General features: G+C 48.2%; 1 protein-coding gene across 9 annotated transcripts in view; it reads left to right on the top strand.

Moving 5' to 3' along the window:
- Positions 1–16,025, top strand: part of AGAP1 (ArfGAP with GTPase domain, ankyrin repeat and PH domain 1) — a 561,115-nt gene that overhangs the window by 347,374 nt on the left and 197,716 nt on the right. For all 9 annotated transcript variants that reach the window (XM_024990256.2, XM_024990257.2, XM_024990258.2 and 6 more), the window contains one exon: positions 10,472–10,576. In XM_024990256.2, the coding sequence (XP_024846024.1) occupies positions 10,472–10,576 (105 nt within the window). The remainder of the gene's footprint in view (positions 1–10,471; positions 10,577–16,025) is intronic.

Consider the following 16,025-nt stretch of genomic DNA (forward strand, 5'->3'; position numbering starts at 1 on the left):
ACCTGCAAGGGACAGCTTGGCATAAGGAGAGAGCAGGAGCAGGATGGATGGAGAGTGAGGTTCTGTTCTGGAAAAGTAGGCTTTGGGGGAGACAAGCAGAGAATGACACCAGATTGGGGGGAGGGGGCTTCTGCAGGAGCCCCTGACCAGGAAGAAGAATGTCCCTGTCCCTCATACGATAGTTTGATCCCTCTGCTTCCCCAGTTTCTAATGATGAAATGTATCTCTCAACCAAATGCGTTTTTCTGGTTTATTTTTAAGTCAGCCAAGCACAAGTAGTAGTTGCTCAGTCGCTCAGTCGTGTCCAGCTGTTTGCAGCCCCAGGGACTGCAGCACGCCAGGCTTCCCTGTCCTTCACCATCTCCCGGAGCTCGCTCAAACCCATGTCCACTGAGTTGCTGATGCCATCCAACCATCTCATCCTCTGTCGTCCCCTTCGCCTCCTGCCTTCTTTCTTCCCCAGCATCACAGTGAGTCAGCTCTGCACATCAGGTGGCCAAAGTATTGGAGCTTCAGCTTCAACGTCAGTTCTTCCAGTGGTTTCCTTTAAGATTGATTGGTTTGATCTCCTGCTGTCTAAGGCACAAATAGATAAGTTTAATACATTTTACGGGAAAAATCTGGATGAGAGTAAAAGTACTGAATGCAGATGTGAGACTTAAGTGATTGGCGATCATACTCTTTGCCTCTTGTAAAGATGCCAGCTTTCCTCTGTGATATTTAGAAGTTCACAGAAACCTTGAACTGCTATCAGGAGATCTACTCAAAAGTGCTAAGAACGGGAATTGTCATGACACTGAGGCACCCTTAACAGGTGTCCCTTACAGAACCAAAGAAGGGTGCAAACGGCACTTCTTTTTTTAGAAGCAGCAATATGAAGCATTTTTGAACTTGTATGGATGGATTCAAACCCTGGAAAAACTACCGTCTTTTTAAACTTGATAATTAGGGAGCTGTCGCACCCCCTCCAGTGCAGTGGGATAATTCAATTTATATGACTGCTGAATCACACGCGACTCTCCTTTGCTTTCAGTCAAATGCGTGTGTGGCCTCCAGTGGCTGTTAAAGCAGATGAGAAATGCTGCCTCTGAGCGAAGATCAGCACTTCGTGGATGTGTCTGTTGATGGTCTGATCTTTCCGTGGCTCAGCCCGCGGCGGGCTGGTCCTCCCTTGCCTCGTAGGACTCTGGCCGTTAAATGTTCTCCTGGTGTCGTGATGCTCTCTGGGCTGGCGGGTGCCAAGGCCACCGGTCCCTGCGACTGAAAACAAAGACTGATTTGCCTGCTTAAGACCCCCAGCCTCGAACGCAGTCAGTAAATCTTTGTTGGTAAATAATTGCTATCGAGCAGAGTTTTAATATAAATTTATGAGTGGTGTTTTATCACAGCTTGGGGCTGCAACGGGCACTGAGTGATGGATTTCAGATGCCACTTACATTCATTACATTAACTTTGTAAGTTATTTAAAGCTTGTACACTTAACATTGCTTTTGGCTTTCAATGACCTCTTGGGACCAGGCAGAGACTACACACGGCTAATAAAGAGATTGCAGCCAAAAAGATAATTCTACTCTTTGCTCCACCATAGAAAACGGTCCTTGAGCCAAGAAAGCAAGAAATGCCTGCCTGGAGTCTGAGATTTTGGTTGTAGATCATTAAAAATATCAGCCTTTCTGGGGCATCAAAGAACAAAATGGTAACAATTAGATCAGCATTTGCCATTTCCAAGTAAGAGAAGAGGAATATTTGAAATGGGACGAAGTGCGTACATTTCTTGCTGTGCAAACAGGCCAAAGATGTTAAAGCTTTGCAGTTGGTCTGGAGGGTGAAATGATTGACAGGGAGGTGGCACTGCGTCCGGTTTTGAGTACAGACTACTGCTCCTGGCTCTTGTGCTGCAGTGGTTATCTCCTGCCAGGGATTAACTCACATCAGAGTGGTTTAAAGCAGTAGCCATTTTCTTATTGCTCATGACTCTGTGGGTCAGGAATCTGGAGCAGGGATGTTGGAGACAGCTCATCTCTGCCCACAGAATGCCTTCTAGGGCTGGGATGTCCATGCTGATTCCCTCACTCATACCTGGTGCCTCAGCAGATGTGGCTCCTATGGCAGGGGCTTGATGCCCACTGGTCAGTGGCAATTGTCCCACAGACGAGACCCACATTCTCCCCTTTGTGGTTTCGGGGTCTCTGCCTCCTCACTGTCTCCCTAGCAATACGGTCCAATTTCTTTTAAGGATGCTAGGGCTCCCAATGGAGAAGGCAGTGGCACCCCACTCCAGTACTCTTGCCTGAAAAATCCCATGGGCGGAGGAGCCTGGTAGGCTGCAGTCCATGGGGTCGCTAAGAGACACGACTTCACTTTCACTTTCACTTTTCACTTTCATGCATTGGAGAAGGAAATGGCAACCCACTCCAGTGTTCTTGCCTGGAGAATCCCAGGGACGGGGGAGCCTGGTGGGCTGCCATCTATGGGGTCGCACAGAGTCGGACACGACTGAAGTGACTTAGCGGTAGTAGCAGCAGGGCTCCCAAGGGCATAAAAACAGGAGCTGGCTAGGCCTCCTTCAGGCTTTGGCCAGGATAATAGCATCGCTTCTGGCACATTCTTTTGGTTAAATTGAGTCTGGGGTCCTGGGACGACACAATGAGCTGGGTTTGTGAGGGTCGTCTTTGGAGACTGACTCCTTCCGTCTTCCCTCGCACCTGCAAAATACCCTCACCCTGATCCACAGAGTCTCATTCCATATGGCATCAGGCTTCCATCCAAGATTGTCATCCATGTCAGGTGTGCATGTGGATGAGGCTCCTGGGATAGAATCCTTCCGCTCTGAAGACCAGGTACTCAAGAGATAAGTTATGTTACACACATGCAAACTCAGACAGTGCCGACGCAGGGACAGGAGAACCACAGCTGATCCCTTATTCACAGAAGTAGGAGAGGGACCAGACACCTGTAGCTGTTCCTGGTCCCCAGCAGTAGCACCCAGTCTGCCCTGCTCTGGGCAAGGGGATGTTATGCTCCCAGCGGCCTCCTCCTTGGTCCTGGTCTCTCTGTCTGAGTCGACCTTCCTCCTCCATAATAAGTAGCCTGTGTTCATAGCTACGTAGCTTCCTCAGCCTGCTTCCTGCCATAGGTTGGAAGGTTGGGTTGAAAGTCCAGAAACTCTTTTCATTTTGAACTTTCTCTGTGGTTTTTAGTCCAAAGTGCTGTAATTCCTTAAAAAAAAAAAAAAAAAAAAAACTCATGGGCGCCTTTTTTATCAAATTACAAATTCCATCCATTAGACAAAGGCCAGTCTACACATCCCTGTCTCTAATCCACAGATCTTCTCTAACATGAAGGGCCTACCTTAAATCTTTCTGAGTTCTCAAGAAGGGGGTCTGCATGGCACACCCTGGTGGTATCTATATTTTGAAATCACATCTCCTGGCATTCAGGGCTTCCCTGGTGGCTTAGATGGTAAGCAATCTGCCTGCAATGCAGGAGACCCCAGTTCAATCCCTGGGTTAGAAGATCCGCTGGAGAAGGGAATGGCAGCCCACTCCAGTATTCTTGCCTGGAGAATTCCATGGACAGAGGAGCCTGGTGGGCTACAGTCCATGGGGTCTCAAGTAGGACACGAATTAGCAATTAACAATTTCACTTTTCACTCTTAGCATTCTCTGGATTCGGTCTTTGATGTGAGGCCAGTTCTTATTCTCAGAGGTTTCTGCTAGAGAAGAAGCTGGGACTGAGAAACCGTTTTTCTCATGGTCTGGTCCAGCAAGGTTTTGAAGTATTTTTTCTAGTCTGCTTGAAAACTGCCTTGAGTTCCTCTTCCTGCTTTCAGACTCAGCTGAGCAGGCAGTGTGTCTGGCATCCTGCTCTTAGCCAGGTCCATCCAGGGGTTCACTGGGCGCCCTGGCTGTGCTGCACCTTCACTGAGCAACTTCACTTCTTCATGTGCATGGGACTCTCCTCCAGAACTTGTGCCTGTGAGTCGCTCAGTCGTGTCCGACTCTTTGTGACCCCATGGACTGTAACCCGCCAGGCTCTTCTATGCATGGAATTCTCCAAGCAAGGATACTAGAGTGGGTAGCCATTTCCTCCTCCAGGGGATCTTCTCCAACCCAGGTATCAAACACAGGTCTCCTACATTGCAGGCAGATTCCTTACCATCTGAGCCACCAAGGAAGCCCCAAACTTAATGATTTGAAAGAAAAAAAAAAAAACCTGTTATTATTTTTCATAATTCTGTGGCTCAGGACTATGGACAGGGCACAGCGTGGCTTCTTGGTCGGAGCTCCCCAAAGCAGAAGCTGTCAGAATTTCTTTCGATTTAAACCCAATGTAGGGGCATCACTTCAGCTGCTTCTGGGTAAATTGAGTCTCAGCCATTCCCCCAGTCAGTGTGGGATGATTTACAGAGGGGCAGGAATAACACAAAGCCTGGCACAAACGGGAGTTATCTTGAGATCAGCTACCAAGCTGGCTGTGTGCCTTGGGTAAGCTACATACCCTCTGTGTGCCTCAGTGGCCTCGTCTGTAAAATGGGGATAATCAGAGTAATTACCAGCAGGTGGTAATAAGCTTTCGGCAGCGGCGGGGGTCGGGGGGGTTGGTAATTCTTAACTTGTAAGGCTGTTAAAGCAGCATCTGGCTCACAATGAGCCCAATATTGTTTTGAAATAAAAATTTTTTTAAACAGACACATAAGCCATACAGGAGTCAAATAAAACCTTAACCGTAATTGACGTCTACACTGGGGTAGATGGTCAGTGAGAAACAGTCTGAAGCAGGAAATTGTTTTTACATGTACAGAAGTGGCATCTGAAAGATAGACCGAGGATACATTTTGACATTCCCCCGTGCGGTTTTGCCCTGGGTCACACAGGATCAAAGGGACTTAGGATCAGCAGGACCGTCTACCTCGCCAAGGGGGGCTGCCCGCCTGCCTGTCTCCGGCAGAGCGCCTTCCGGCCTCTGTCATCTTCTAGCTGGTGGGATCACGGCTTCACGTCCTTCAAAAGTTTAAAATGAACTATTTATAGGGTTTTCCATTTCCTTGGCGCTTAGAGTAGAAAGTGTGTGAGTTCAAGAAGGCAGAAGCACAGGGGGATCCAATCTAGGGGCTCAGCCAGATGCAGTGAAGGGCCTCCTGGCATGTTTGAGCATCGTGGTTCACCAGCAGAAGTTTGTCCTTAAAGGAGGCCATGGGTTCTCGCCCTTTGGCACTTTGTGGGTATCCTGACTGTGTTCAGAGGAGAGACAGCACGTCAGAGCACTGGAACCTTTTGCTTCCAGAGGAGCTGGGAGCTAAGACCAGGCTTGGCTATGTAGCTGTGTGATATCTTACTGGACCTTGGTAGCAACCAGCCTTGGTCCCACGAAGTGAGGGTATGCTGGGACAGACTCCGCTCCAGACTTACAGACCAACCTCCCCCTTCCCCTGCCCCTCTGCACTGTCTCTGCTCAGCCATGGACTCCTGCTCGGGCAGCTCTAGGGATCTTGACCCATGGGTTACTGTCCCCAGGGATGCCCAAGCAGGGTGGCCCCAGGCAGGGATCCTGCACAAAAGCTCATCTTGCAGATTTGGGACTGAATGGTTCAACTTTCAGAGCCTCTTGAGATTCTGCTATTCTGTGATTCCCACTTGATACAAATTACCCTTTAAAAAATCAGTGTTCAGAAGTAATTTAAGAAGAAGAAGCAACAGGAAACACGTCTTGAATCCACTGAAGCTGTTTCCTGAGTCTCCTCATTTGAAGTCCAATTCAACCTCTGATTACACAAGTTCGTTCTGCCTGCTGCCACCGAAGCCCTCGCTTCCTACCGTAATTCATCAAAGAGCTCGCCTCCCATCATCATCTTTTTCAGGATGGGCTCTCTTTATTGTTTATGGAGAGACCACCGAGCGTGTTGGCTTCTCCTGGTGTCGTGGCCGACCTTTTCTAAAGGCTCACATGTATATGTGCACGAGTGGACTCTGGCGTCTAGAGCTGTGGGCATTGATCCAGGACTCCCCTTCCGGGAAGTGAAAGGACGTGGATGGCCGTTGTCTGGGTGATAGGATGGAGGTCCCATGGGGCCCGCTGTGAGTCCAGCTCCTTAGTCCAGACTCCGCTGCTGCCTCCTACTGACTCTTGGCACGAGGTCACAAACACAGAGATGCCTGCCTCTGAGCAGCGCATGTGCTGGGTTTGGCCTGAATTACACACAGATGGTGTATAATCCATTGCCAACATTCTAAAAAATAAGGAGCTGTCCCTAAAGCTCCAGTTTTTCTTTTTCTCTTGACTCACCAGGAGATCTGGAAACGTAGACACAAATTTTGCGTTCCCTGCACAGTTCAGGGAGGCCGTTCCTGGAAGGGTGGCCTCATCGGGCCTTGCTGAACCTTCATCAGGAGATCTGACCTTCTCCACTCGCAACAGCCCTGACCACCCCTTCCTGGAATTTTTTAGTAGCCTTGAGATGTGCTTCCATAAATTCCTCATCGCTGTCTCCCCTCTCTCAAGGACACTCAGCGTTTAGGACATTCTCAGGGTGCTCTTAAGATTCAGCAAACAGAAACCCCTTCCTCTGGGTCCACGTGCAGTAGATTTTAGGGGGCACATTTGAATCTGTTCCTGGTGGAAGGGTGCTTGTCTTTTCCTTCACTGTGTGAATATGAAATATCAGTACTGATGGGCCACCGCCCCTCAGGAGAGGAATCGGACCTGAGTGGCTGCCAGGATCCTGATGACCCGCCTCTCTCGGACTGGGGATTTGTGCCGGGAGAGAAGGAGCTGGTGCTTTGGGACTGAAGGCTTTGGGCTGAGCCGTGGCAGGGACACTGGCAGGCTTGACTGCGGTGGTCATTTCCAGGTCTGAACTTGGCAGCCCACAGTGCTAACAGCAGGAGTGGAGAGGGCAGGGTGGCTGGTCCCTCACTTCCCGTCAGCTACCGAGCGCTCTCACCTCCATGGTCAGAGTTCACGTCCAAACCGAGGGAGCCACAATAGCAGCTGCCCCTGTCCTGCTGCTGATGGGGGACGAGTGAGCGAGAGAACGCGGCGATGCTTAGAAACACGTCGGCACATGCTCAGGCCCCTTAAAGAAACGTGCGCCTTACCTGGTCCACCTGTGCCCAGACTGGCGCCGGGCGGCCCCGACGTGTGTACGTGTGATGTGTGGAGCCAGTTCAGTCCCCGCCTGGTGTCTGATGGGACGAATGATAAACCCAGCTGGGGCCAAGGCTGAAGGACAGAAATAAGGCTCTGAGCACGCCAGGTTGGTCTTCAGGCTCGCTGAATTCTGCAGCGTTTGAATAGTGCAGGTAATCAGATAATCCTCCGAGGTGAACCACGGGATTTATTTAAGATTGTAAAGATTTGGATTTTGTATTTATTTATTTATTTTTTTAGCAAGACATTGTTTTCCTAGCACCTAACAAATTGCCTAATTTAAGTCCCCAGAAAACTATGATGTCCCCTCTTCACTTGGCCTCCTGGTAAATTTTCGTTTTATTCCCTCAAGAAAGGAGTCTTTATTCCCCTCACCGGGCAGTGCAGGACTTGCTCCTGAAAGTGCCCTGAAGATGGCCTGAGGATTTCTGTGTGTCGCTCTTCACGGAGCCTGTCTTTCGTTTGAGGAGGAAAGGAAAAGCTTCCTGAGCAGGACCTTCCTGGTGGTCCAGTGGCTAGGACTCTGCAGTCCCAATGCAGGGGGCACAGGTTTGATCCCTGGTCAGGGAACTAGATTCCACGTGCTGCAGCTGAGACCCAGCACAGCCAAATAAATAAGTGAACAAAAATAGTAAAATATCTTAAAAAAAAAAAAAAAAAAGGCTTTCTGAAACCCAGGGCAGCCCTTAGCCAATGATGATGCACAGTAACCCCAGCCCCTGGTGTTACTGGAATTCCATCTGAAATGGAGAGTGGGAAAATGTGAGCCTAGGGAAGAACTTGTTTATATTATATATATAATTTTATTTGGCTTTTTAAAAATATATATAATTTTATTTATCTATTTGGCTGTGGTGGGTCTTTGTTGCTACTCACAGGCTTTCTCTGTTTGCAGTGGGCAGGCTCCTCATGGAGGTGGTGGTTTCTCTTTGGTTTCAGATCATGGGTTAGTCTAGGGCACACGGGCTTCAGTAGCTGTGGTGCATGGTATCTAGAGTGTGGGCTCAGTAACTCTTGGCGCACAGGCTTAGTTGCTTGGTGGCATGTGGGGTCTTACCAGACCAGGGGTCGGACCTGTGTCCCCTGCGTTGGCAGGTGGGTTCTTAACCGCTGCACCACCAGGGAAGTCCCTGTGTCAGATTTTGTTACACTAAGTTTTAAAATCTTAGAAATCCCACTGGGGAGGGACATTTAATGCTGTCAAGGGGTTGCTTTTTCATCGCCGCTGATCCACCGTCACTAGTCGAGCCCCCACACACACTAGTCCTTACTGTGCCCTGAAACCTGTACCACCCCCGATGGGAGCGAACGTTTTTCTCTGGAGCTGGTTCCCGTTGTTGGTCTCAGTGCCGTGTTTGGTTTATATCTTGGTTTAGATTCCAAGAAATCAAGGTCTGCAGCTTTATGTCACATACTTCTTTAGATAAGAACTTGCAAAGAAATGATCTTCCAAAGGTTTACTTGTTAGTTGCCTCAAACTCTGAAATATTTTCCCTCAGAAACAATAAACATTGTGGCCAGAGTCTCCAGGTGGCTCATAATCCATTATATTTGTAAAATCTGTCCATAAAAACGCAATGTCATAATATTGGGAAACTGACTCAATGGACCTGAGTTTGAGCGAACTCCGGGAGATGGTGAAGGACAGGGAAGCCTGGCGTGCTGCAGTCCATGGGGTCACAAATGCAATAGGCTTTTGCAGTCCGTGCAGAAGAAAAACGCCTTCTTGGTTGTTTCTCATACTTTGGTTCCTGGTTGATAGAATTAGGAGGCGGGTGGGGGCTGGCAAAAATTCTCAAAGGGACTCGGGAGGCCGCACCTTCCTAAGGTGTCAGATTCTGTTTCAAACTGACCGTTTTCTTTCTGCCTCCATCTGGGTGAATTAACTCGCGTTAGTCTTAGGCTTTCCCAGTCACACTTATGATCACGGACTTCTCCTTGTCTTGGCTGTGCTGGCTCTCTTCGAGGCACTCGGGCAGACTTCTCTTACTGTGGGACACAGGCTCTAGAGCGCACAGGCCCAGCAGTTCCAGCGTGCTGGCTTCTCCAGTTGTGGTGCACACGGGCTCAGTTGCTCCAAGACATGTGGAATCTTACTTCCCTGACCAGGGATCAAACCCACATCCCTGGTTTGGAAGGCACATTCTTAACCACTGGACCCCAGGGAAGTCCTGATCACATTAACAAGTGAGCAGCAAGAGAAAGAGCAAGGAGGGAGGTTCTCCTGCTCCCCTTTGTTTCTGTGGATGAGAGTTAGATGAATCCAGGTGTGAAAGCTCAAGTTTAAAACTGAGGAGGGCGTGGGGCTTCCCTGAAAGAATCTGCCTACAATGCAGGAGACCTGGGTTCGTTTCCTGGGTCATGAAGATCCCCTGGAGAAGGGAACAGCAACCCACTCCCGTACTCTTGCCTGGAGAATCCCATGGGCAGAGGAGCCTGGCGGGCCACAGTCCATGGGGTCACACACAGTCGGACCTGACTGAAGCGGCTTAGAATGCATGCGTGCAAGCAGGAGGGCCTGAAGCCCCCACAGGGGAAGAGAAAGTGCAGACTCAAGGTGCTGGGCCTGGCAGAGCTCAGGCTTCCTCCAGTTTTCTTAACTCAAGAAAGCCTAGAAATGAGACAGAAGGTTTGCTGGGAACTGGTAGTAAAAACAAGAGCAAATTCTCATCAGTCATCTAAGGAAGGCTGGATTAAATATACTTGTGTGTCGGTTTCAAGTGTTGAATGGTTTTTAAGAAGCTTTAATATGATTTCATTAAAAATGGATTAAAGTAAATTATACACAGTTCATCTATTAAATGCCATTGCTAAGTTTGCAAATGGAATTTCATTTTTAATAAATTAAGATCTGAAGTGAAAAACTAAAATAAAATGTTCTTATTTGTAAATATGGTAAAGGAAGATATGGTTAGTGTCTTATTTTTAGAAAAGGAAATTTACATTCCTTTTTTAATACCTTTAGGAGCTCCATGTGCTTACAGCTTAGCTATAGGAAAAGGTATGATCTGTCACATCACAATGGTCTATATCATATTGGTTGAACCAATGGCACGTCTTAGCCCTCGTTAATGTTACAACATTAAGTTCTGCACTCACATGCACAAAAGGGAATTTGTTGATTGTATATATATTTTATAAAAAAGAAAGGGGAAAACCGAACGACCGAGGCAAAAATGTGTCATTTCCATTTTAAGATGGCAAAGAGAAAATGGAAGTTTAACAATTTAAAAGTTAACCTATGTGCCTACTCTTTTTAAAAAATGTACGCAGGACTTTATGATTTACACTAATTTCCGCCTGGCTTCTCTTTCGCTCATAGGGCATGCTGCTGAAGCGCAGTGGCAAATCACTAAACAAGGAGTGGAAGAAGAAGTACGTCACGCTGTGTGACAACGGTGTGCTGACCTACCACCCGAGCCTGCATGTGAGTGTTGCCCCCTGGGAGAAGTTAGCAGGTCCTGGGCTGAGGGGGCACGGGGTCCATGCACAGTCAAGCCTTTCTGCTCTGTTGAAGGTTAAAGTAGTATTTTATTTTATTTTAAATTGCTCCCTTCTTTAATTGGTAACATTTATTTTTAAACCAAAATGAATATCTTATAATAATACGAATTTTGCATCTTATCATAATACTAACAGAATGAAAGTTACTTTCTTAATAGAGCATTCATTCCTCTAATAGTATGTAGTCTTCCTCTTTCCCAAATTAAGGATTTTGCCTTAAATTCTATTTTGATAATATATCTCAGTGTTCTTTAGCTGATTTTTTTTCTTTATAGAATAACCCTTTATTTTCAGTCTATATGGTGTTCTTATAGTTCTTTTTTGTTTGTTTTTCTATTTTTTTTTAAAGTAAAGTAGTATTTTAAATGAGAGTAAAAAGACAGGAGCAAGTAGTCAAAGAGAAAGGAGAAAAAAATCTATCTGAAAATCTAGACTGAAAGAAACTATAGCAAGTCTACATACGAACAAGCTGCGTTCCGAGAGCGCGTTCACAAGTCCGGGTTGTTAGTCAGCCCAACGGCGTTAGCTCAGGTCCCAGCTGACAGTCGACCTTACAGTACTGCACTCTGATAAGTGTGTGGGCTTCCCAGGCGGCTCTGGTGGTAAAGGATCTGCCTGCCAGTGCAGAAGGCGCAACAGATGCTTGTTCCATTTGGGTTGGGAAGATCCCATGGAATAGGAAATGGCAACCCACTCCAGTGTTCTCTCCTGGGAAATTCCACAGGCAGAGGAACCTGGCAGGCTACAGTCTGTGGGGTCACAGAGTCGGACACGACTGAGCACCAGAGGTTTATAACGCTTTTCTCCAAAAAATATATAAAAAGCACAAAATAATAAGAAAAGCGTTTTTAATCTCACAGTACAGTACCTTGGAAAGCGCAGTAATAGATACAACAGCTGCACTTCTCGGTAGTACCAGCTACGCCAAGCTGCTTTGACGCTTGCTTCTAGACAGCCTGGGCTTGAGGCGTCTCGAGTCCCGCTGTCCTCTCTGCAGTCCCGCCCCGTGAAGTGCACAAACGCCCAACCACCTGCAGAGGGTGCACGCGTGTGACAGCGCACACCAGACACGCGAATGAGTAACGCGCCTCGACATGTGAACACACAGTCGCATCTTAGAAAGTCTGCACCTTGACAGTTCTTTTGTAGGGAACTCGCTGTGCATTGAAGCCCAGGGTCAGCTTGAGCACCTGAGAACAACAAAACCAAGAATTGAGTGCGACTCACGAGTCAGAGTCCGTTTTTACTGTCCGCTAAGAACGCATGCCAGTTTGTAAGGCAGGTTCGTTTTCTCTGTGTAATAACGTCTCTTATCCTGGTGATTTATATAAGATAGAGGGAAAGACACGTAATTTCATCACCGGGAGAAATGTAGACGTTCTACCCATGGGGAGCTCTTTAGGAAAGCTTTGGTAAAACCTGAAGGTGGTTGTCATGGCTCTCCCAGCACAACACATTCCACGAACCCTGCGTGACGTTTATCTGCCTTCACATAGGTATATGTGTGAATATATAGTATTAGCTGGTTGTTTGACTATATCACAGTGTTAAGCACAACATTAAGATTTTAATTTTAAGTACTTCTTGAAAACTGCACTGTGATTAATGAGAAGTTAAAGATAAACATACCGAAGAAAATGTACTTCTCCCAGATAGCCCCTAAGAACGTGGCTGCTCACAGTTTGAGGTGTATCCTCCTAGCCGTGTCCACAGCCTACGCCTTTGCCTCTGCTGGCCTGCAGCCCCCTGGGGTACACGGTGCGTTCCCTGCTCTCCTAGACGACGCCAGATCTCAGGCACGTGCCCATGCCAACAAACACACCTCTATGCCACCATCTTAATAGTTACATAACATCCGTCCTGCTCATGTGCCCCAACGGACTGAACCAACATTTGGCGAGCCGACTTCCTTTCTCCATGATTTTTACCGTTGTGAGTCACTCTGATCAGCGTCCTCATTTGACACCTCTGTGCCCACATCCATGTCCTGCAGGCACATTCCCAACCGTAGCCTTCCTGAGTTGAAGAGGGTGTACTTCTATGGGCTCTGGGTATGGACTGCCAAATTCCAGGAAAGATTGTATTGGTTCATCTTCTCTGGCTTTCCCCACCAACCCCCTGTACTCTCAGGAACATTTCCCTTGTGTTTTTTTTTTTTAAAAAAAAAACTTTTCAATAGGATAGATAACAAATGGTATCCTCGCTGTGTGACTTGCTATCTGGAGTGAATTGCTTCCAGGGCTTCCCCGGTGGCTCAGCTGGTAAAGAATCCACCTGCAGTGCGGGAGACCTGTTTGATCCCTGGGTTGGGAAGATCCCCTGGAGCAGGGAACGGCGACCCACTCCAATATTCTGGAGAATTCAGTCCATGGGGTCACAAAGAGTCGGACACAACTGAGTGACTTCCACTTTGACGTTCATGGTCCCTTGCAGGTACTTGGAGTGGCTGTGTTCTAGTCTTAAGTTGTGGGGAGTTGCTGACCCCCGGCGGCTGAGTTAGCCCGACATTCTTTGTTTCCAAACAGGAAGAGAAATTACCTTTTTGAAAGCCTTTGCAGTAGAACCAGTAACAGTGTCCTCACCATGCCATTTGCTGGCTGGGGTGAACTGTCCTTTTCCCTCTGGTCTTCCAGCAGTGGCTTCCCCTCTCTGAATTGGGCTCTAAAGTAAGCGTGTATTTAGGCCCCTCTGCTTGTTCCTCCTCTTGGTGGGGAGTCTTTCCACCCTTCACCAGTAGGTAGGCTTTCGAGATATACACTTCTTGGACTGAGGAGACTCCTTGTGCTTGATTTATTGGGGTTATTTGGGACATAGAGTCAGGCTGCTTCCCCAGTGGCCTAAACCAGAGACTTAACACTATCCCGTGAGGCCTGCCTGTGACTGCCATGCCCCCGTCTGGGTCTTTGGGGTTCTTTCTCCAGAGCTGCTCCATCAACAGGGAGGCGCCCTTTCCCGGCGTGGTTCTTCCTAAAAACCCCATCCAAGAACAGAACCTAACGACGGACCCGTTTGCTCTGTTCCTTGGAGGGAGACGTGCAGTCACAGTCTCCTTGCCGGCCTCAGCGACCTGTAGAAAGTGAGATCTCATGGGTGATGCCCCTCCGCTCACATTCCAGTCTCCTGCTGAGCCCCTCAGAGGGGCGTTGGCTGCTTCTTGCCAAGGGGGAAGGATGGTGGCAACAGGAGATGGTTCTGGAACATTCCTGCTGGAGGGCCTGTGCTCCCTTACTTTTCCTCTCTACCTCTCGATGATACGGTTGCCATCCGTTCTTCAAAAGTTCTCCCGCACAGGCTGCTTCTCGTGATGGTCCTCGGTGCCAGCTTTCCTTTTTTTTTTTTTTCCTATGTATGCATGGATATTATTGGAATATAGTAAAGGAGCAGAGTGGGGCTTTATAATTGTACGGCAGGCAAGAGCCATCGTCACTTTAAAAGTGCGATTCGGTTAATGCGGGTCGCCTGGGAGCTGCAGTTATTGATGCAGGCAGACAGTTCCCTAAGGAAGTGGCTTAATCTAGTGGCGAATTTGAATTACTAGACCACAGAGAGATGTCATGACTTTCATTGTAATCCTTCGTGGATTCTTGTTTTCCCAACCAAGCTTTGGGTGGACATATAGAGGGCTGTGAGTTTCAGGTGTATTTCTTGGGAGGTGCAGGAGATGCAGGAAACGTAGGATTGATCCCTGGTTCAGGAAGATCCTCCGGAGGAGGGAATGGCAACCCACTCCAGTATTCTTGCCTGGAGAATTCCAAGGACAGAGGAGCCTGGTGGGCTACAGTCCATGGGGTCACAAAGAGTTGGACATGACTGAGCGACTGGACCCACATAACAGATGCCCAGTGGCTGAGTTAGCCCTGTGTATTCTATGGTCCCAGACAGGAAGATGTATCAGAGGGATGTCCAAGGGCAGAATCCTGACTTCCCTTAATAAGAAATTCGGGAGCATTTAGATATGGTGCTAATTTAGGCCCCAAATGTCTACATCGTGGAGGATGGCCCAATTATTTGAGTCTGGAAAATTTCAAAAGGGGATGGAACCTAATGATCTCAGATACCAGTCACACTGTAACACTGGCTTCCAAGGTAAGATGTGTTACGGGAGAAAGACCACTAAGATCCTCGGCCGCTTGTACTGAAGACCTTAAGCGCTCCAGTACTGGGGAACTCTTGTCCAGGTTGGTAGCTTCCGATTTCCATACTGTCTGTCATCCAGCTCTCACTGGTCACAGAGCAGGGGACCTACATCGGTCTCAAATAGCAGATCCTACAACCCGTGACTCTGCTGGGAGTCACGGGAAATAACCTGGCTAAACAGTCTGACATTTTCAGACAGAGTTTTCAGCAGAGGTTGTGGTTGTCCTTGATGGACTATCTGTGCCAGCTACCCTGGACCCTCCTAACTTTTGATGACGAGATGGTTTATATATCAAAAAGGAAGCTGGCATGCTTTTATGAGGGCAGAATTTTAATCAGGTAATTAATACTCCGATAATAGGTTTGGGTTCAAGAGCAGTGAGGCTTAAGATGCATCAAACGTAGGATTCAAACAGGTGTTAGGCGGGCCTGCAGCAGCCCCAGCAGCCCCCTCAAAACCAGCGTTTTCCTGTTGCCCTGGGGCTCCCTTCCTGCTGGGACATTTTCTTTCCTGTGCACACATGCGCCGCTCAGGGCTCCATCAGCCTGGACTCTGACTCTACCTCTGGTCACCTCGGACGTGATGCCCTGTTAAACCCACGAATCTGGGCCTTTTGCATACGAGGAAGATGAGAGCAGAGTAAAGGACTGAATCTGGTCATATGGAAAACGGCCAGCGTGCTGGATTGTCACACTGCAGTCAAATTCATCACCTGAAGGGTGTGGCCTGCCCCAGATAGCGTGGCCTGCAAGGCCGGACGCCCCCTGATCCGATCTGAGCTGATCTAGGCCGCTTCTGTGCCCCACAGCAAGAGATGTCACCTCGGTGAGAAGCCTGGGCACCACAGCTAGAGAGTAGTCTCTGCTTGTCTCAACTAGAGAGAGCCCGATCAGAGCAGCGAAGACCCGGACAGCCAAAAATAAAAATAAATAAATGAAGCCCCAGATGACTGCACTGACCAGTGCTGCCGGACAGGGCCATCCCACATGCCTCTCCTGCCCCTGCCTGGCTGTATTGCACCCCCCTCGGCTCCCCAGGCTGCCAGCAATGGTGGTTTGCTCAGACATCTGCTTGAACAAGATGCTCCGGCAGCATTGGGTTCTGACTTTAGCTGACTTTGGGTGCTCCGGAAGCAGGAAGCTGACCATTTCCTAAACTTGCTAAAAAAAGAAAAAATCCACACAGTTCTTGTGTTTTTTAAATGTCTTCATTGGACGCCCTTTAAAAAAAAAAA

Source organism: Bos taurus, chromosome 3 (assembly GCF_002263795.3).
Source record: "Bos taurus isolate L1 Dominette 01449 registration number 42190680 breed Hereford chromosome 3, ARS-UCD2.0, whole genome shotgun sequence".
Taxonomy (NCBI): Eukaryota; Metazoa; Chordata; class Mammalia; order Artiodactyla; family Bovidae; genus Bos; species Bos taurus.